The sequence below is a fragment of the Leopardus geoffroyi genome, chromosome A1 (genome assembly GCF_018350155.1).
Source record: "Leopardus geoffroyi isolate Oge1 chromosome A1, O.geoffroyi_Oge1_pat1.0, whole genome shotgun sequence".
Taxonomy (NCBI): domain Eukaryota; kingdom Metazoa; phylum Chordata; class Mammalia; order Carnivora; family Felidae; genus Leopardus; species Leopardus geoffroyi.
Window position 1 is genome coordinate 106,276,171 of NC_059326.1, and position 23,156 is coordinate 106,299,326.

The window sequence follows — 23,156 nt, forward strand, 5'->3', positions numbered from 1 at the left end:
TACCATGTAGAGACCTCCCGTCTAGTTCCCGACCCACACCCCCCGCTGTGGCCAGAAGCCATCCTTGTTCTTCCTTGGTCAAGAATGCTTCAGTTAGCTACAGATTCCCTCGATCTATCGCTAAGACAGAGAGTCTCAGAGACATGTTCTAGACTTTTTTGACCTTTGTTCTCTTTGGGAGGCTTTGCCAATGTCGGTGTTGGGGTCTTCTGAAAAGACCTGGTAGAACAATTAAGTATAATGCCACAGCCTGACATATTTTCTCTTCTAGTTTTCATTGTGTTCTTTGGTAATGTGGTATCTGGACTAAGATAATTTAGGGAATTAATGCCCTCCAGTAAAATAGGAGCCACCTTCAGTAAAGGATAGATCAGGTGCTTCTTCATGAACTTTCTAAACTGTGCCCCTATCCATTCCTTTTCCTCCTTATCCTTCAGTGACAACATTAGCTTTTTGCAAGACTTTTTTCTCATTAAGTATGTACTGAATGGTTGAACACATGCAAGTTTTTCTAACATTTTACTGTATTAAATGATGCTGCCATTAGTATCTTTATGCAAGATCGCCAGTATAGGGGCTCAGAAGTGAAGGCTGACAAAGGACATGGATATTTTGGTGATTTTTATGGCATATTTCCAAATTGCTCTTAGAAATGGTTAACGTGATTTACAGTCTCATCGACCATTGTGGGAGGATGCATATTGTACGGTCTCTTATCAGTACTGTGTGATATTAAAAATATGGTTTTCTAATTATGCTTCATGGGGAACCAGCACCTCCTTCAAGGTTCCTCAAAAGTCCCTGAAGGAGGTGAACAGGGAAAATAGACCAATCTTCAAGATCCACCCTTTCAGATATGATGGATGAAACTCAATTTGGTTGGGCTTCTTAATAATATTTTGTTCGCACAAAGAATGTCTTGTTTTTTTAATGGGAAAACTATAATTTTATTTATAATTTTATAGACTAGAAACAAACATGTTTTTAAATTTTCTGTTAAGATTACTGGCAAGGTGGAATAATTTTCTATCTTTCTTCACCTGAAAATGTCTCTTCTGAGCCTTTTACTCATTTATGTCTTTAGCACATAATATTTTCTCTTACCTGTTTGAGCTATCATTTCCTATAATAAAGGTATTAATAGTTTGTCATGTTCACTAAAAATCTTTTTTCAGAGTGTTTTCCTTTGATTTTTTTTATAAAATGAAATATCATTTTCACCTGTCTGAATTTCTAATGCACTAATTTTGAGAAAATGCTATAGCTGCCGAGAATTTGAGAGAACCGAGAATTGAAAGTAGATCACTCGATTTCTTTTAGTTAGTTAAATATTTTAATTCTTAACTCAAGTCCTTCGAAGAAAAGATAGTGTTTGTGAAATATTCTCTAAGCATTCACCTGAAGGAAGTGGAGAAGAGAAAGAAATAAAAATAGCTTTGCCCAAAGGAAAACTTAATAACTTTTTTAATGTTTATTTTATTTTTGAGAGAGAGAGACAGAAACTTAATAATTTTCTTAAGCAGAGATGCATTGTATTACCTAATCACTTTTGCTGATTTCACACAGAAGGAGAACAAACAGTTCTTGGCATTAAAGATCAGGAAAAGAAGAAAGTCATTCTGTTATGACATCTTACACTTTCAAGGAGGTCTTTTTTTTTTCCCCCTATCCAGTATTTATTCTTTTCAGTGAATTGCTTCTGCAGAGAAGGGGCCATGTCTTCTGTGAGCATAGCATTGAGTTCTGGTACAACCAGACAGTGAACAGATGATAGGGTCCATATCCTCAGGGAGTTAAAAGTGGATGTCTCATAAACCGTGGTTTGAAGCCTCCTAGATACTTGGTTAAAATAAATCCTTAAAGAAAAGAAAGCAAAATCACCTATTCCACAAATACATCTGGATTTGTTGTCCATCCAAGGGTAAGTGATATATTCCAAAGGAGATTTACCTGCAGGTAGAATTCACCACCTGAATCGAGTGTTTAAAAGCAGAATTCCTATATATTTAAATTCTTAACTAAAGTTCTTTGGGGGAAAAGTTAGTATGTGTGAAATAATCTTAAAGCAATTACCTGAAGGCAAATGGAGGAGGGGAGAGGAAAATAAATACAGCTTTGCCCAAAGCTGTATGTGGTTTTATTTAGTTGCATAAAAACACCCTGGACTTGGCTTTCCCTGGATGGAAGCATTTATCCACCCCCTAAACCCTGTCTTTTTTCTCCATTTCAAAAGTCCAATTACAAAAGTTCCTGTGGCGTACACATTGGATATGCCTCAAACTTCTGGCAGCAGCACTGCCCTTTTAAAAAAGCCAAGGTTCTGGCCCTTCTTACTCACAGAGGGATGGAGTAATTATTCTCTTCCTTGGAGAGTAGGAAAGCAGCTCTTCCTCACATCCATCCTCCACGTTTTCTGCGTTACCGAAGTGCCATCATACAACTTCTGACTGGACCTACTTCTTTGGTTTCATACCAGTAATGCTGCATTTAATATTGCTTGGTGAGGAACGCGGGGGAGTGCTTCATATCACTGATCCTTTGGGGGAATTCCTGCAGCATTTCATCTTATTTAAATAAATTGTGCCTAAGACAGCAGGCAGCCTTCTCTAGGGATAGGATCATATCTGTCACTCATTCGTTCAGGTAATATTGCAGGTTTCCATATACGGGGGCACCCAAGACAAACAGGACTCCTTTTCTCATGGATCTCACAGTCTAGCTTGGGGAAAGAGAAAATCAACCAGCCAACACATGAAGGAAATTCATTACAGACAATGACAAGTGTGATGAAGAAAAAGAGGGTGAGGCGGTGGAGGTTGATGGGTAGTGAGGGTGAGACTTTGCTAATGAGGTTGAGGGGTTTGGGAAGGCTTCCCTGAAATGGTGACCTATGAGCTGAGGAATTGGGTTGGCAAGTGGGATCCAGCCATGGAAAAGCTGGGGGGTTGCAGTCACAACAAAGCAAAATAAAATAAAGGACACAGTCTGAGTATTTAAAGAGAAGGAAGTTTTGGCCAGGCCACTGACAGACCAGATCTTGAAGGGCTCAGTCTACGTGAAGGAGAAATTTGCATGTCATTCCCATCAGAGCATTTGGAAAAACATGAAGGCTAACTGAAAAAACTGTACTGATTTGGGACCTATTTGAGGGAATGATAATAAGATTTGTTAATTCAGGGGTAGGGAGTGAAGTAAAAAATCAATGATGAGTTTCAGGTTTCTGGTGGAAATAGGTAAATTGGGAGCCATTTGCAGAGATGAGGAAAATCAAGATTTGAGAAATTAAAATGAAATTCCTTTCGTATCTGTTAATTTTGGTCTGTTCATGAGGCATCAAGGTAAAGAAGTGGAATATACAATTAGATGTGGGAATCTGGAGCCCAAAGCATACAGGGGGCAGGATATAATTAGCAAAACAAAGACCTATGTTATGGTGCACATATGAAATGCTTTTTTTTTTTCAAGTTATTGTTATGGTTTATCATTTGGGCAATGTAGTTTGTCTCCATGTAAAACACCTATGTTTTCACATTCTGAAGGCATAGCCTACCTATACTTTCTAGTATATGTATTTTGGTATATGTATTCTAATGTATACATCATAAGTTACATCCCTTTTTTTCCTTCTGTTTTATTTTCCTTTTTTTTTTTAGTGTTTATTTATTTTTGACAGAGAGAGAGAGAGACAGTGCATGAGCGGGGGAGGGGCAGAGAGAGAGGGAGACACAGAATCCGAAGCAGGCTCCAGGCTCTGAGCTGTCAGCATAGAACCCGACGCAGGGCTTGAACTCACAGACCGTGAGATCATGACCTGAGCCTAAGTCAGACGCTCAACCGACTGAGCCACCCAGGCGCCCCTCTTCCTTCTGTTTTCTTATAAGCCAAGAAATTCACTGGCAGCTAGAAAGCATCTTTAGGATTCTAGATACTTGGGTTAAAGCGCATTAAAACTTTGACAAAATGGGTTACACTTGATTCCCATTATGAAAAGAGAGATCTTTTGCAGGACCTGGATAACTGATAAATATTTATTAATTATTGCTCATCAAAAGCCATATAAATTTTACTGAGTTTTTTCACTAGCAGTGTTTGGACAGTCCTGTGGGGAACCTTTAAGCGATTGCTGGGCTTTTTTGAGTGTAACAAAACGAAAATGTTGAGTAACAGTGATCAAGTATTGGCACTGTGAGATTTTTTTAAGACTTCAATTTGAAAAACTACCCACCCTCTTTTCCCTGAAGAACGCCCATCATTTCTTCCAAGCTTTAAGACCAGACAAGACAAGCTTTTTCCTTTTCGTATTTAGGTAGGAGGTGGGAATAAAGAAGATATAGCAGTGTCAAAGGATATGATTCCACTAGAAGATACCAAATGATGCTGAGTTCATGTAGGTGAATAAATGTACCTTAATGGGTATATTAAGAACATTTGTTCTTATATCATGTTTTCATGTTCTTAGTTTCTACATAACCTCAAATGTTTTATCATCATGTTTTCCTTATTCCACCTCTTGTAAAAGATGTAGTTTATCAAAGCATGAAGGTCTGGAAACATTTCTCATCACACTTAATAACCTCTAAAGAATGACATTTTTAAATTAATGTGAACTTTAATTGTTATTAAGATGTCCTAAGTTAGTTTCATCACCAGTTTCTTCTCTGGAACACTCAAAACAATTGATTTTATCTCCAAGACCTAGGCATTTTAAGATATTTATACATTTATTGTTATTTGTTTCCCCCAGATATTTGAAACATATTATTATATGGTTGAGTAAATCATCTCTCTTTTAAAACTCACTTTTCCTTAAGTAAATCAAAGGTGTGTTTAATATTCTCATACTAGCTATGAAAACATTTAGAAAAGTTGGCAAGTTCCCAGAACCTTCTTTTCTGCTTAGAAACTACAAATATACAAATATAGTCCTCAGAAGGACTAGGATAAGAAATAACTACAAGCACCCTAAATGCTAGTAGAATTAGCAGGGAATTAATGAATATTTTGAGAATGTTTTAGACTGTGTAAATTATTAAAAGCTTTTAATTGCTAATTTAAAATTTAATGATTCATATTTCATTAGTAGTGATACATATAAAATACACATTTTTTTCTATCTGCTTTTACCATTCATGCTATGATTTCCGTTAAGAGTACACATATCCCTTATTTATTAAATTTCCCATGAAATTTATGCACAAAGTCATCAGATAGTGCATTAACTGTGGAATCAAAAGACACAGGTTCAATTTCAAACTCTTTAAAAAAAATTTTTTTAATGTTTGTTTATTTTTGACAGAGAGAGCACGCACATGGGCATGAGCAGGGGAGGGGCAGAGAGAGAAGGAGAGAGGGAGACACAGAATCTGAAGCAGGCTCCAGGCTCTGAGCTGTCAGCACAGAGCCTGACATGGGGCTTGAACCCATGAACCATGAGATCATGACCTGAGCTGAAGTCGGACTCTTAACCTACTATAGAGCCACGCAGGCACCCACTTTAAAAAAATTTTTTTAATGTTTATTTATTTTTGAGAGAAAGAGAGAGGGACAGAGCGTGAATGGAGGAGGGGCAGAGAGAGAGGGAGACACAGAATCTGAAGCAGGCTCCGGGCTCTGAGCTGTCAGCACAGAGGCCAAAGTGGGGCTGAAACTCATGAACTATGAGATCATGACCTGAGCTAAAGTCAGACACTTAACAGACTGAGCCACCCAGGTGCCCCTCAGTTTCAAATTCTTGTCGTATGACTTTCTGCTGGTCACTTCTCTTTGAGCCATACTTGCCATCTTTATCTAAAATAGGTGACAGTACTTACTTGTCCTCACTTGTCCCTCACATAATCCAGTTATGAGATATATGTGAAAAAAATCTAAACTGGGAAGCCCAATACAAATGGAAGGATTTTATTTTTATTTATTTTTTTTAAAATTTTTTTTAAAGTTTATTTATTTTTGAGACAGAGAGAGACAAAGCATGAATGGGGGAGGGTCAGAGAGAGGGAGACACAGAACCTGAAACAGGCTTCAGGCTCTGAGCTGTCAGCACAGAGCCCGATGCGGGGCTCGAACTCACGGACCACGAGATCGTGACCTGGCTGAAGTCGGACGCTTAACCGACTGCGCCACCCAGGTGCCCCTGAAGGATTTTATTTTTAAACAGAATGTAGTAATGTTTTCTGCATGTGTCATTGTAAAATGAGAGTAATTTTTGTGAGTGTTGAAAATAATTGGTCTATGACCAATAAAAATCACACTTTAATTATAAAAGCCAGTTTCAATACAGCATAATTTTAAACTACAACTTTAAAATATTAACATATTAGTAATTTTATAATACTGTGTTTTCACAACTAAAAGCACTGAAAACAAAAATATAAAATTAGAAATCCTGAAAATATGATGCCTGTTTCCTCTTGGATTATATACTATTTTTCCTGTATATATGGTATGTGAGTGAGGTTTTCCTACAGTCCAAATCGATTTAAAATATTAAAATTATATCTAAGATTATTTTATCATTTATTTGCAATTTTTCACGTTGCTTCTTCCTTTAATAGTATGTTCCTGACTTCCTTGCTATGAACATACAAAATCAAAGTGAGAAATGGCCAATCTTTACCCTGCAATGAGCAAGTACAAGAATCTTCAGCAAGTGATAAATGACTAGAATTTTCCAAATGATCATTTTATTCCCAATGGAAAAAAAATAACAATAAATTTAGAGTAAACATGTCAGGGGGCTACTTCTAACCTTTCCATTAATTCACCACGTGACGTCAGGCAAGTAATTTAATTTGTTTGCCCCCTGGCATCAGGGAGTTTGAAATTCAAGCCTAACTTCCATGTCTCAAAAGCTCTGTGATCTTGAGCAAATTATCTTGCTTTCCTGAATAGCCAACACCCCAGTTTTTTCATCTATAAAATGAGTGTAATAGCAGTTATGTCCAGAGTTGATGTAAGGGTTAATGAGTTAAATGCAGGAATTCAAATGGAAACAGATTGATCACAATGGCCAGGGACGCCCTGAAAGAGGCTTCCGGAGATAGTTTTTGTTACCTTAGGGAATATGCCTAAATTGAAGAGCTAGTCTCCAGCGTGATAGGTTCAGATTGCCCTTTATCAGTGTATGTGTTTAGATTAGACTCATATCGACCAAGCTCAAGAATGCCAGTTGAGAGCTTTACATGGTCTCCATTGCTGGGTCTTCCTTAATCTTCCTGACACCTGATCTCAAAAGTGGCCAAAGCCCAACTTTTCACCACTTCCTCTGGCATGCTCTCCTTGCCCCAACCTGACTCTCCGAGTTAACGACAACTCCATTCTTCCAAGTCCTCAGCCACACACACCCTGGGATCTCTCTTGGAGTTCTCTTTCCCTCACACCCCATCTAATCCTTGAGCAAACCCTACAGATTTGATGTTCAAATACATCCAGAACCAAACCTCAGTTCAACACCTCCCTGCTGCTCTCATCTGAGCCAGCTCTGGTTCCTTCTGATATTTTACCACTGGCTTCTTCTTCACTTCACTCTTGTCCCCTTAAATTCTGTTCTTGCATAGCAGTTGGAATGGTTCTGTTAAAATATAGGTCAGGTTGTGTTACTCCACTATGGAAATCCCTCTGATGGTTCACTTGGAAGAAAATTTCAGTTCCCTTATCACAGACCACACAGCTCTATGTGGTCTGCTTCCGCTACTGGGATGTCCCCTCATCCCCCGATTCCCTGCCACACCGCTCTCTCTCCATGTTCACTCCACCGCATTTGCTGCCCTCCTTGCTTTTCCTTCAATGAAAGGGGGCTCTCAGTTCCCTCCCCTTGAATGTTCCTTCAATATTTGCATGACTCACTGCCTAGCCCATCCCAATCCCCCTCACCAGAGAGAGCTTCTCTGACCACAGTCCTACTGATGTGTAGTGTGGTGGCCACATTATGATACCATACATGCACCAAGAGAATGTGAACAGGTTTATTACTTACATAATGGGGCTTTCTGGGGAGAGCAGGGCAGGGTCCCAAGCGTATCCAAAAATGGCTTCAGGGGTACCTGGGTGGCTCAGTCAGTTAAGCATCCAACTGTTGATTTCCGCTCAGGTCATGATCTCGAGCCCCACGTGGGCTCTGTGCTGACAGTGCAGAGCCTACTTTGGATCTTTTCTCTCTGCCCCTCCCCACTCACCCTCTCTGTTTGTCTCACCGTAAATAAACATGTTTTAAAAATGGCTTCAGAAAGCAGGAGAAAGGGATGGGCTCGGCTTTTATTGTGATGAGGAGGAGGCACCAGGGTGAGTGGTCCTGTGCAGGTGGGGCTGCTTGTGTGCTTTGAACTTCCTGTTGCTGCCAAGGGAAGGAAAACTGGGCTTTCTCTCCTGCTTGCCCAGATGTGAGGCGGGGGAAGAAGGGAGTGTTGGGGCTTGAAGGCTATCAGTAGTCATACACCAGGAATGGAGTCAGACTCTATTACAATGTTTATCCCATAGTCTTCGTTTACTGCTTTATTTTTCTTCATGGAACTTATTACCCTGTTATAGATTTTATATGTACTTGTTCTTTATTCTCTCTTAATCCCTCCCTTCTATTATATAGGTTCCAGGAAAGCAGGGACTTTATCTTTTTCATCTATAATTATATCCTCCGTACTCACAATGGTACCTGACGTATAGTAGGTGCTCAGTAAAAATTTGTTGAGTTATTTTTAAATTGTTTTTAATGTTTATTTATTTTTGAGAGAGAGAGACAAAGTGTGCATGGGTGAGGGACAGAGAAAGAGAGGGGCACAGGATCTGAAGCAGGCTCCAGGCCTCAGATCTGGGGCTCACACTCCTGAACTGTGAGATCATGACCTCAGCTGATGTCCGACACTTAACCTACTAAGTCACCCAGGTTCCCCTGTTGAATTATTATTATTTTTTAAATAAAGTAACCAATGTAAGAAGCCTCATTGCTGGGATACTCATGTACTCATGACCAGCACGATCTTTCACTAGTCCCAGCCCTGCATGGTAAGCTCAGTTAAAATCAGAAAGTCAAGGGGTGCCTGGGTGGCTCAGTTGGTTAAGCATCTGACTTTGGCTCAGGTCACGATCTCACAGTTCGTGGGTTTGAGCCCCGCGTCTGGCTCTGTGCTAACATCTCCGAGCCTGGATCCTGCTTTGGATTCTGTGTCTTTGTCTCTCTCTGCCTATCCCCTGCTCAGTTATGTCTCTCAAAATAAATAAATAAAATAAAAGGTTAAAGATTTTTTTATAAAAATCAGAAAGTCAAGTTCCTGAGGACAGAACTCAGAGGGAGTTTGGATAAATCAAAGGTTTGCATCATTGCCTGGAGCAAGTCAGACCATTGCTGCATCCAGCTCAGAGCAGAAATTATCTTGGTAATGGGCCCCTGCACTTTTCAGAACCTTTCATTAATAAATCACAGTAGTTGTGGCTCAGGTGACCCTTTTTCTGGGTTTCCAGAGAAGACTACCCTCCCCTCTATGTTTACACAGCCCTTTTTGTACTTAGATGAAATAAAATTCAGGTTTAAGGCAAGTCTTGCAGAGACTCTTGGAACCAGTCTTTCTCAAACAAGGCAACTTTGAAATGTCTCCGGTCTAAAGCAGGACTCTCCCCCTGCTCTGAGTCCCCCCCCCCCCCCCCAGTGCTGTCAGGTTAGAAAACACCTGTTCAGAAGCAGATTGTAAATGGCAGTCCCTCTTAATATTATATCTAAAAGATAAGTGTGAAATAAGCCCACGATGTGGCTGCAGAAATTTCTGCTTTAACACTTGAAATCACAGAGGTCTTTTCAAGCTACTATTTATGCCTTCAAATGGTTTGTGGAACTGTGGCCTGGCATCTCGGAAACTATGGCCTGCCCAAACCCACGCTGGGGAGGCAAAGACTTATGGGGTGCTGGAGCCCCGCACCCAGTTAGCAGTACAGGTCTCTCAAGTACTCTCTGGTCCCTTCTCAACAGAGACCTCCACTCTGTCCCCCACCATTCCTTTCCCCCTTCAGTAAAAGAGAGGCTGCAGAGTGTTTTTTTTTTTTTTTTGCCTGTATTTTTTGCCCCAGGATTCTCTGACAGCCTGTTTGCATTTAGTGTTAGTCTTGTACCCATTCTGTAATACCCATGTGGCTCACTGCCTTTATTTTTTCAAGGTATAATATTGGAGTGGCTGTGAAGGAAGCAAACTGTTGGAATGTAGTTCATTCTTATTATATGGAGTGTGTTGATGTCACACATGCACTTATGCATGCATAATTATCAGTGGGCTTTGGGAAAAAGAGGTCTGACGTTGAAGAGAATCAAGATGGAAGAATCATAATCCCTAACATGTGTTGTTATAAATTTTAGATGATCCTTTAGGAGTTAGACCATACTTTTTTTTACGCACTAAGCAGCTAGTTATCCAGGACTGAAGGCCGAAAGGATTTGCCCCTTTGTGTTCACTGTCAATTTCTATTTCTTTTCTGCGTCTCCATCTATCAACAGATGCTCTTTGTTTCCCGAGAAATCATAGTTGATGCCAAGTTACCTGTGTTTAAGCAGAACCTCCAGAGTTTCATTTTTCATAGGCACATAAAGAGGCTATTTTGCTTGGGTGTGTTTTAGATTTTCTGAGGAGGATTAAGCACATGTTCTGGAAGAAGAAGACTTTGTTTCTAGGAGGGTATTGTTAGAGGCCTGCCCACTTCAGCAGTTGAATAAATAAATAAATGACTCAGTAGGAGGTTGCTGTAGTTCAACCACTGACTGCCCTGTAGCAGCTCAACCAATAGACGCTGCTGGAAAAACAGCTCCCCAAGAACACTTTGAAGAAACAAGAGCCTTGGTTCCAGTTGATGTGAGTCCTGTATGGTCACATCTGTTGGGCATTGTACGTCCAAGTTGGAATGGATACATGGTACTGAAAGGCAAATGAAAAAAGTGCTCTCCTGAAATCCAAGACCTTGGGATCTCTGTCCTAAAAGGTCTGATTCATCCAACAGATTCACTTTTAAATTTCAAGTGGGTTGAGTGTCTGACTCGAGGTCGGCTCAGGTCATGATCCCAGGGTTGTGGGATTGAGCCCCGCGTCCAACTTTGCACTGACAGAGCAGAGCCTGCTTGGGATTCTCTCTTTCCTTCTCTCTCTGCCCCTCTCCAACTCTCACACTCTCTCTTTCTCACTCTCTCTCTCTCTAAAAAAATTCAAATGGGATTTTAAATGGCTGGAGATAAAATGAATACTTTGTGTGTGTTCTAAAATGGCTTACTCTACATGTGTGCAAGTCTATAAATATTTAGGCACTAACTACTGAATTAGAAACCCATGTTTTGATTGCTTCCTATTACTAAAATCCTGGGGAAAGGTTGGGAAAAATAGAACATGGGCTTTGGGGGTACGGGGTTGGGGGGCTTGAGCTGTTTTTTTCTCTTCTGTTTTTTCCTTGCTTCCCTCCCTGTCTTCCTTTTTTTTTGACTTGCTTTCCCTCTCTTTCTTTCTTCCTTCCACAGATATGTTTTAAACATCTCTTATGTACCAGGCACTGGCCTAGTCAATGGAGCACAGCAGAGGAGAGTAAAGGCAACAGCCCTGCCTACACAGGGCTTTCATTTTCATGAGTTCAAATTCTGTCTCTTGTTTATTTCATGTCTATGACCTTGGACCTGAACTTCATTATCCCAGTGTGCAAAATGGGGATAATGCATCTTATTTTATAGGGTTATCACGGTGATTAAAATGAGATAATACAATAACCTGGACACAGGGACTCAAACATATTCTCGATCTTTCTGCTTCTGCTGATTTGGCTGCAAACATGTCTTTTGTTTTTTGTCCAACATCATCCTCTGGATTTCTGTATTTGCCCTCTTTCTCTGTCTGTCTCTACCTTACTTGTTTTTCCTTGTTTGTTTCTCTATTTGCTTGTATCCCTTTCTGCATGTCTCAGTACCTGTGTCTCTCTGGGCAACCATGTGTCTCTATTTTTGTGTCTCTGTGAGTGCATCTTTCTCTCTCTTTGAATATGTTTCTCTGTATCTAGTTTATCTTTTTCTTCCTACCTTTCTGCCTATGTGTGTGTGAGTGTGTGTGTGTGTGTGCACGAGAGAGAGAGAGAAAGAGAGAGAGAGAGAGAGAGAGAGATCGCATCCCTTTGTGTGCAAGCACTGTTGTCTTTGTGCCCCGACTGTGTTTTTGTTTGTCTGTATCTCTATTTCACTCTTTGTCCCTTTCTCTCTTTTATTTATACTCTATCCTTTCTGTCTTTCTCTCTCTCCCCACCCTTTCCTCCCCCTGCCCTCTGTCCCTTGCTCTGTGTGTCACTCTTGCTTTCTTCTGTGTAGGTCTCTCTCACTTTCTTTCATTTTTACTCTGTGTCTTTCCTGCTTTCCATGGGTCTCTGTTTGTCCCTTATGTATTCTTTCTCTCTCCATCACTTTGTCTCTCTCATTACTTGTTCTCTCTGCCAGTCTGTGTTTTTCTCTTGCACATGTATATATGTGTTATGTATTCCTTCATTCATCTAATTGTACTTATATTTATGCATGCTTTCCTCATTCCATTCCCGATGCAGCTCAGATATCTAGAGATATTTAGGTAGTAACCTCCTGCCTCAGGGAGAATTAGAAGAAATAGGAATTTGTTCTAACAAGGTTTGAAGGGGGGTGCCTGGGTGGCTCAGTCAGTTAAGAACCTGACTTCTGCTCAGGTCATGATTTCACTGTTTGTCGGTTCAAGCCCCACATCGGTGTCTGTGCTGACAGCTCAGAGCCTGGAGTCTGCTTCGGATTCTGTGTCTCCCTCTCTCTCTGCCCCTCCCCTGCTTGCATTCTCTCTCTCTCTCTCAAAATTAAATAAACATTAGAAAAAATTAATAAAAAAAGAAGTTTTGAAGGAATTTATGGACAGAGAAGGGGATTTTTTTTTAATTGTAGGCGGGAGTTGAGAAATTTTGGTTGTGTTTTAGATGATGTACTGGCTAGTTTCTGAGCAATTATAAAATGTACACATACAAAACCAAATATAATTAGCAACTCTTAGACCCACCTTCCAATTTCCATACATTCCAGGGTCACTTTTTTAAAGCTCCCTTTGCCAATCCTTATTATGTTTTCTTTCTCACATTTCCCTTTCTGTTGACCCCCTTTTTCCATTTCCTGACCCCTACCAACCTCCCAGTTCATCATGCCAGTGGATGCCAGGTTAATGTAGTCATTACATCAGGCTCTGCTTGAAGTAGATAGAATAAAGATATCTTGCGAGTTAGATAAGGGCATTTGATCTTTTCAGACAAAAGCCTTATCCTAGTTTTGATAACTTGATTTTTCTACCAATTGAATTATTTTGAATGAATGTCCTTATTTAGTAAACTTCTATAGCTGTGGCCCACACAGGTTAAAGTCTATGAAATTTGGTTTGTAAACCACCTACTTATTGTTTTCTAGAGTGTGCCAACACATTTTAGAAATAATGATACTTGCTCAAACTCATCTCTGACCTGAAAAGCTTCCAAGAGTTGTACCATATAAAACATTGTTCTCTGTTCAAGCAGAATAACTCTTAAGATTTGCAGCACTACTGTTTTGTCTAGAAAAATGGAAGTGGAAAATCTAAGAACTAGTTCCATGCCAGGTAGGCAATATCCAACATGCCCATGGGAGCTGGGAGCCAGTACAGAACTGCTCAGGGTTATATTTAGTGGTAGAAAAGAATCCCCTGTCTAAGAAGGAGCTGTTCTTGTCTGAGTGAGTTTTTTTCTGTCTGGAGAATGTTTAGCTTAAACCCTATTGATGTGGGACTAAGGAAATCAGCAAGTTGGAGTCTTATTTTTGATGTACCCACACTCTTGTTTGCCTCTTATTTAGTTTCTTTAATTTTTATTTTATCAAATAAGGACTTCTGTAGTTTTAAAAAATCAATCTGCTCTCAAGATAAATAGTAACCCCCTGCTATCAATACCTGATCTCTACAGGTAAACATTCTTTTTTTTTTTTTAATTTTTTTTTTCAACGTTTATTTATTTTTTTGGGGACAGAGAGAGACAGAGCATGAACGGGGGAGGGGCAGAGAGAGAGGGAGACACAGAATCGGAAACAGGCTCCAGGCTCTGAGCCATCAGCCCAGAGCCCGACGCGGGGCTCGAACTCACGGACCGCGAGATCGTGACCTGGCTGAAGTCGGACGCTTAACCGACTACGCCACCCAGGCGCCCCAAAACATTCTTAATTATTTTAAGATATTTTGGGTTGTTATATAGTCACGTATTTCTCAATAAAATATGTATATGACTATTGACTTTTCAGGTTTTTCCTTCCTTTTTTTTAAAGTTTATTTTGAAAGGGGGGTGCGGGGAATGGAGAGGGGCAGGGAGAGAGGGAGAGTGAAAGAATGCCAAGCAGGCTCCAGGGTCAGCACAGAGCCCTATGCAGGGCTCAGTCCCACAGGCTAATATCAAGAGTCAGATAATGAACCAACTGAGCCACCCAGGCACCCCTTGATTTTTAATTGTCATCTACCTGACTTCCTACTCACATATATACATACATTTCTTCTCCCTCTTTGGTACCAATATGATTGCGATCATTTTAAAATATGTTGATCATCAGTTTTTTATTATAAAGAAATTATAATATGTAAATTTTATTCATAGCTGAGGCACAGAATGTGTTTAAAATATAATTACAATTTGACTTTTGCAACATTTTCTTTCTTTTTTAATTGGTCAACAATATTTATTGAATATTGTTATATATTCAATATATATTGAATATATTAATACATATTGAAAATATATATTATTTTCTGCATGCCAGGTCTGGAGTAGACTCTTTAGACTTAATCATAAATTACTGTCAGGTCATAAAGCAAATTCAACGGATGAACAGAAAATACCTAATATAAAAATTGAAATGTATTAATTTTAAAAATTAACATATGAATAAATTGTCCTGCCCATTTTCCCCTAGGAAGTCTTCACAACCCAGGAGAAAAGATTTACTCCCTAATTTCCACACCCCTCACCCCTGCCATGTACAATAATGACACATATCCTTTTTTTTTTTTTAATTTTAAAAATAGGTTTTATTTAATCCAATATATCCAAGATAATATCATTGCAACATATAACAGATATTTAAAAAATTGAGATATTTTATAACCCTTTTTTTTTTTTTAACTAAGCCTGAATCTGGTGTGTATGTAGAGGTCACAAAATTTATAGTTAAAGCAAAAAGATTCGAATGACCAAGTTGTTCCAAATACAGTTAAAATTTTTCTAATGACTCAAACCAAGAATCGATTTTTAAATTTAAATCTCAATTCATTAAAATTAGGTAAAATTGATGAGCACTGGATATTGTATGTAAGTGATGAATTACCAGATTCTGCTCTTTTTTTTTTTTTTTAATATACATCCAAGTTAGTTAGCATATAGTGCAACAGTGATTTCAGGAGTAGATTCCTTGGTGCCCCTTACTCATTTAGCCCATCCCCCTCCCACAACCCCTCCAGCAACCCTGTGTTTGTTTTCCATATTTAAGAGTCTCTTATGTTTTGTCCCCCTCCCTGTTTTTATACTATTTTTGCTTCCCTTCCCTTATGTTCATCTGTTTTGTATCTTAAAGTCCTCATATGAGTGAAGTCATATGATATTTGTCTTTCTCTGACTGACTAATTTCACTTAGCATAAAACCCTCCAGTTCCATCCACATAGTTGCAAATGGCAAGATTTCATTCTTTTTGATTGCTGAGTCATACTCCATGTATATATATACGTATATATATATATATATATATACGTATATATATATATATATACATACACACACACCATAACTTCTTTATCCATTCATCCATCGATGGACATTCGGACTCTTTCCATACTTTGGCTATTGTTGATAGTGCTGCTATAAACATTGGGATGCAGCAACATCTTATTTCTAATAATAGCCTTTTTAAAAAGGCATTGAGCTTTCTAAATGCCTAATGAGTTAGGATCTAAATGAATTAGTATTGCAATACTAATTTATCTCAAACTCTCCATTGAAGCTGAAATTTCTCATTATGATTTAACACTTCAAGTATTTTTAAGCAATTTTATTTTTTTTTTCATGAAGACCTTCCCCCTGAATGTCCTTAAGGATCAGTCATTGCCCCACCAAATGCCTACAATATTCTGATTTCTATCACTATAGATTAGTTTTGCTCTGAGTTTAATGATCTCACCTTTTATTTAACACTACTATTTTCAGTAGATTCCTCAACCCGGACTGATGTCTGTCTGGATGGACTTCTCCAGAGGGGAAATCTCCAGTATTTGCCTAATGTGTAGCAAGGGCAGGTGCCCAGATGTATATCACCCATGCCGACATTATCTGTGGGTGTGGCTGCTTGTTTTCCACCCAGGCTTCTACCTTCTTCATTCTTTTTGAAGAATGCTTCCATAACACCTTAAGGCATTTGTTGTGCCCCACCTATGGACTTTGATGTCAGCCTTCCCCACTCTGCTTAGTCCCATGGCTGTTACCTATTTACTTTGCGGTTTCCAAAATGACCTTTCACTCACATTCTCTTTGTTCTTGAGAATTGATCGATTAAATCTTTCCTTTAAGACTGAGAAGGAACTGAGATAAAGAATGTGATCAATCGATCATTTTTAATTCTAAGTGTCAGGGACATTGATTTCTCTATTTTATTACTGTTGTTGATGTATTATTATTTCTTGTTAAGTTTGTATTTTGATGAGGATGGAGGTAGCTGAGTGGGAATCATGGATTTACCATAACTACATTGATAGTATAGTCTGACTCTAATTTTTTGGTAAGGTATAATTGACATTTAACGTTATTTAAGTTTTAGGTGTACAACACAATGATTTAGTATTTGTGTATATTGCAAAATGATCACCAAAATAAGTCTGGTTAATATCCAACGTCACAGATAGTTACACATTTATTTTTCTTGTGATGGAAACAGATTTACTCTCTTGGCAACTTTGAAATATTCAGCCCAGCATTATTAACTCCATTCACCATGCTGAACATTACACCCCCATGACTATTTCATATTTGGAAATTTGTACCTTTTGATCCCCCTCATCCATTTCACCCTTCCCCATTCCCCATTTCTGTTCTCTATATCTGTGAGCTTTGGGTTTGGGGATTTTTTGGGTTTTGCTTTTGTTTTTAGGTTTCTCATATAAGTGAGATCACATAGTGTTTGTCTTTCTCCTTATTCCACTAAGCATAACACCCTTGAGTCCATCTATGTTGTTGCAAATGGCAATATTTCCCTTTTCTTGGCTGAATAGTAGTCCTGTGTGTGTGTGTACCACTATTTATTGACTGATAACATCTGTCAGTAGGCCCTTAGGTTGTTTTTGTGTCTTGCGTACTGTAAGTAATGCTGCAGTGAACATGGGGGTGCATATCTTTTTCAGTTAGCATTTTTATTTCCTTCAGATAAATACACTGATGTGGAATTGTATGGGATCCTATGGGAGTTTTATTTTTAATTTTTGGAGAAATCTCCATTCCATTTTCCATAGTGGCTGTATCAATGCACATTCCCACCCACAGTACACAAATGTTTCCTTTTGTCTACATCCTCACTAATACCTGTTATTTCTTATCTTTTTAAAAAATTGCCATTCTAACAGGTATGAGGTTCTCATTTTTGGTCAGTGTATAATTCATGTTACTTAATGTATTGTATTGTATTGAATGTAGAAGAAAATATAGTTCTGTTTTCTCTTTCAATTCTAAAATACAAATTAGAAGTAAAATATGAGAATATTATGCATTCAAAAATAATATTTACAAGTAGTTGCCATAATATTTGCACTGTCATATATTATAGTGATTAGATGACCTCAGTTTATTGTTTCCCACCTGCTGTGTGGTGGGTTTACATGACTACTGCAGTACATAGGTGAGATAGATGTTCTCAGTTCTCAGCAAGTGAATAAAATGAGAATTATAGTATTATAGTGGTATTCAACCTTTTGTTCCAAGTTATACAGATAGTAAGTAATAGAGCTGAGAGGATAAACTCAGGTACATTTTATAATTCTTTTAAACTATTGCTTGTTTCCTGAAATAAGCTTTCTTCCTTACCTAATCTCTACCAAAATAAGGCTTTCATAATCCGGAATGTGGGAAGAGCTTTTACCAGATAATGAAAGCTATGTTACTCTAGGCCAGCGTTAGTTTCCTTAGCTATTGGACGTGGTTCTGCAACAGAGTTAAGCATGATTTGTTTTTAAGTTCCCTTCCATTATTGCATATGTGCACCCAACTTCTGGATATTTCCATTTAAGTCATAATAATGAGAGAAAGAGCTGAGAACTAGAATGAATCAATTACAAGTCAAATCTTTTCCTCTAACAGAGAGAAGGAGAAAAGGATCATCAAGTGCGTTTGGCAGTTGGAAACGGCCTACGGAGTGATGTATGGAGGGAATTTTTAGACAGATTTGGAAATATTAAGATGTGTGAGCTTTATGGAGCTACTGAAGGAAACATTTGTTTAATGAATCATAATGGGAAAATTGGATCCGTTGGGAGAACAAATTTCCTTCACAAAGTAAGTACGGTATTTTCTTTACAAAAGAAATATATTGAGATCTGCTTACCTCTCTTCTAGACTTTTTGTTTGTAAATTATGGTAAATATTATCACCTTTCTTTTTCCTTTTTTTTAAGTTGAGAACTTCTATAAAGTCATGGCCTCTAGGTGAACATAGATTATGAAAATCTCAACCATCTCACATGTTTTCCTCTATAATGTAGGGATAATGATACCTAAGTCTTTTGTTCTGTTTTCAAATTTAATGATATAATGTATAAACAGCAAGCAAAGTTTCTAATACATGTTAATTTGACTCTTTTTATTTTGCCTGAGTATTTTCATTGCAGGGTTTCTGCTTACCCTACATTTTTATATCACTCAAAAATTATGTACAGGCTTCTAATGAATCAAGATACTACTAAAAATCGTAAAAGCTGCCCCAAATCACTTATCTAGGAGTAAACAACTTCCTGCTGATTTCTCAGTAACAACTGTGGAAGACAAAAGATTGAACAGATGTCTTCAGCTGGTTTGGTGAAAGTAATTATCAAAATAGAGTTTATAGTCATCGATATTTTTTAAGGAATAAAAGTGAAAGTAAAGAAAATAGTCTCTAAATTTATAAAGCAAAATGTATGTAAACTCAAGTGGAAATAAATAAGGCTGGAATCATAGTAGGATATTATATTATAGCTCTTTCAATGTTTGATAGAAGAAGCCAAAGAAAATCTGCAATGATACAGAATAATGCAATAAAGAAACTACTTGAGCTAATGAATATATATAGGACACTGCCTCTAAAAACTGCAGAATAGGGGCACCTGGGTGGCCCAGTCCATTGAGTGTCCAGCTCTTGGTCTCAGCTTAAGCCTTGATCTCAGGGTCATAAGTTCAAGCCCCACGTGGGGCTCTGCATGGGGCTCCATACAGGTTGTGGAGCCTACCAAATAATAATAATAATAATAATAATAATAATAATAAATACAAGTAATTTGAAAAAAACTGCAGAACACCCATTCTTTTCAAGCCCTTATGAAACATTCACAAAGATTACTGGGCCACTTAGGGAATTCCAGCAAATCTCAGAGGGTTGAATATAGATGATGTTTCCAACAGCATTTTAATTCAAGTGGAAATAAATGTTTTAAATGACAGATAGTTCATCTCCCATATATTTGGAAATAAAACATCACTACATTTCCAGTGAGTCAACAAAAAAAAAAATAATTGAAGTTAAAAAGTAATTTGAGCTGAATCAAGATGAAAGCATTATATTTCACAATTTTTGGACTCACATAAGAATGGTTGAAAATTTGTGAGCTAAATATCCATTTCTGGGGGTTAATTAAAATGCAACTGAGGGGCACCTGGGCGTCTCAGTTAAGCATCTGACTTCAGCTCAGGTCATGATCTCATGGCTTGTAAGTTCTGTGCTGACAGCTCAGAGCCTGCTTTGGATTCTGTGTGTCCCTCTCTCTCTGCCTCTCCCCTGCTCACAGTCTTTCTCTCTCTAAAAAATAAATAAACACTTAAAAAGTGTTTTTTAAATACATAAAAAGCAACTGAAATAAACCTACAGAAAATAAAAAGAAGGAAGTAGTCAAGAACATAAATTAAAGAAATATAAAATAAACAGTGAGGAGCATCAAAAGAGATAAGCATATAATTTTTAAAAAGCAGAGAAATAGATTCAAAGCTGATAGAAATTGCTCTGATGTTTGTAACCTTGAGAAGATACAAACTATTTTTATGATGTGCTCTTTGGGATTTTGAGGGTCTTATTGACATCACAGACATGCGTGTACATTCTGAAAAGTAATTTTGGGAAAATAAGTGCTGACACCACCGAGGTTTACAACTCCTTCCAGTTAATTTTCTCAACTCATTGCAATGGTTCCATTAAAAATTTGGTATTCATGTTAAAGCTCTTTAGTGAAGCTGAGTCATTGCAAAGTAATCATCCAACAAGAGCACAATGAAGAAGATTTGTATTTTACATTACTGGCTTGACTTCATTATAATTTTATAATGTCTTAAATTCCCTGTCAGACTGCAATACTGTCAATAAAGCAAGAAGGCATGATTGTCTCCAACTGATTTGGAAAACTTCTGATTTTAAACTTAGGCTCAGTTATGTTTTCAGTTTGGAAATGAAAAACATGGTACCTCATATCCAATGAATTCTACCTTATCTTTTCTCACTTCATTTGCATATGAGTTTGTTACAGGGCAGGGAAGCTGAAAAATTTGGACCAATAATTGCTTCATGATCGTGTGGGGAGATTTGATAAGTCTGTCTCTCACAAATTTAAATTTCACGGAGGCCTCCTCTCCACTTACTGTCTCAGAAACAAATCAGCCTCCAAAGATGGGATATTAACAGAGAAGGAAAAAGAAGAGGCATCAACACAGAGCTCCTGTGACCCAAGTGTCCTTCTTGTGTGTCACATTTACCATTTAAACGCACACAGCTGAAGGGCTCTGTGTGCCATTTGTGCCCTCAGAGCAAACACTATATTTTGTGACAGTGCCTTTGATGGACGAACCTGCATTTGATAACAGCAACAGACTGGCTTTTCCTTATCCCTACACCCAGGGATAACATAATTGGGAAGGAACAAACACAAAATCCCTAGAGAAAATAAAACTTGAAAAAAAGAGAAAAGATAAATCTTAATAAAAGGTAGCTGAAAAAATAATATGGATGCACAGAAAATAATAAGCCCTCCGAAATGACTAGGGAATGTTTCCCTTAATTCCCCTTAATTTCAAAAATTGCAATGATACTCTCTTTAAAAATAAGAGCTCAGGGCTGCCTGGGTGGCTCAGTCTGTTGGGCGTCTGACTTCGGCTCGGGTCATGGTCTCAGGGCTCGTGAGTTTGAGCCCTGCGTTGGACTCTGTGCTGACGGTCTGGAGACTCAGGGTCTGGAGACTGCTTTGGATGCTGTGTCCCCCCCCACCCTCTCTCTCTCTCTGCCCCTCCCCTGATCATGCTCTCTGTCTCCTTCAAAAATAAATAAACGTTTAAAAAAATTAAAAAATAAATAAATAAAAATAAGAGCTCAAAAGAGAGGAAAGTTCCAGGGAAATGTCAATCAACAAAAGGAGTTGGAAAGTAGACATAGTCAGCTCAAAGAAAAAAAAATAAAAGGGAAGATGAAAGTATTGCACAAATGAACGCCACTTTATAGGCTGTAACATTGTTAGGGAGCAAGATAGATGGGATTAAGGCATCACACAAACACAATAAAAAGAATAAGCAAATAGGAATACAAAATAAATTAGAAAGATTTTGGAAACATAGACAGTTATCTGACATATGCTAATTGGTGTCCCTGCAGAAAAAGAAAATTAAAGAGAAGACTCTTATTTGAAACCTAATAGAGGAGGGGCGCCTGGGTGGCGCAGTCGGTTGAGCGTCCGACTTCAGCCAGGTCACGATCTCGCGGTCCGTGAGTTCGAGCCCCGCGTCGGGCTCTGGGCTGATGGCTCAGAGCCTGGAGCCTGCTTCCGATTCTGTGTCTCCCTCTCTCTCTGCCCCTCCCCCGTTCATGCTCTGTCTCTCTCTGTCTCAAAAATAAATAAACGTTAAAAAAAAAAAAAAAAAAAAAGAAACCTAATAGAGGAAAACTTCCTTAAAGACTTGAATCTTTAGCAAAAGAGCACATTGTGTTCCAGGGACAAATAACTTAATGCAGGATGATCATCAGAAAAAATATATGCTGTTGAAATTACTTAACACGAATTAAAGATCTCTAAGGAGATGCTGAGGCAGAGAAAACAAAGGTTGTACAAACTGTAGGTTGAAGATGTGAAACAGCTCAGGCTTCTCTCAAAATGAGGACAAAACACTCAATACCAGAAAGAAACAAAAAAACAAAGTCATGTATTCACCGAAGAATTTTATTTCTGACCCCATTGTTCTTTGAGTCTAAAGAGGTGTTCTCAAAAAGTTAAGAAATCAGAGACTATAACACCCATGTATTTACAGGAATGCAATACTTTATCAAACTCACTTAGTGAAAATGTCCAGTCATCCTGAAGATAAAACAGAACTTAGAAATGAAGGAGTCACCTTCAGTTAAAAGGATTGATTGAATCCATTTAAATATAGAAGATTGAACAGCTCCAAATTATGTTTCTAGATGGAATGGAAGTATAAATCCTGAAAATATAAAAATAATTATAGCACTAACAATGATGGGAATTGGGTGGGAGCAGAGGCCGAAATACAAATGCTAATTCTTTCATCTTACATAGTAAGTCCATAAATACAGTGTAAATAAAAGGCTCCTTCACATGTCTTTAAACTTTTTTATTATCTTAAAAGTAGGCATTTTTTTAAGTGTATTTATTTTGAGAGAGAGAGAGAGAGAGAGAGAGAGAGAGAGGAAGAGTGGGGGAGGGGCAGAGAGAGAGACTCCCAAGCAGGCTCCGTGCTGATAGCCCAGAGCCCAATTTAAGGCTTGATCCCACAAACTATGAAATCATGACCTGAGCCAAAACCAAGAGTCAGTTGCTTAACCAATTGAGCTGCCCAGGTGCCCTAAAAGTAGGTGTTTTTTATGGACTAGGAAATTTAGCTAACTATGAAGTTAGGCAATAATCCATACAAGCCCTCCCTTA

General features: G+C 38.3%; 1 protein-coding gene across 1 annotated transcript in view; it reads left to right on the forward strand.

The window, feature by feature from the left end:
* SLC27A6 (solute carrier family 27 member 6) overlaps nt 1-23,156 on the forward strand; it is a 75,749-nt gene that overhangs the window by 37,501 nt on the left and 15,092 nt on the right. The window contains exon 5 of the mRNA XM_045487681.1: nt 18,350-18,544. Within this exon, the coding sequence (XP_045343637.1) occupies nt 18,350-18,544 (195 nt within the window). The remainder of the gene's footprint in view (nt 1-18,349; nt 18,545-23,156) is intronic.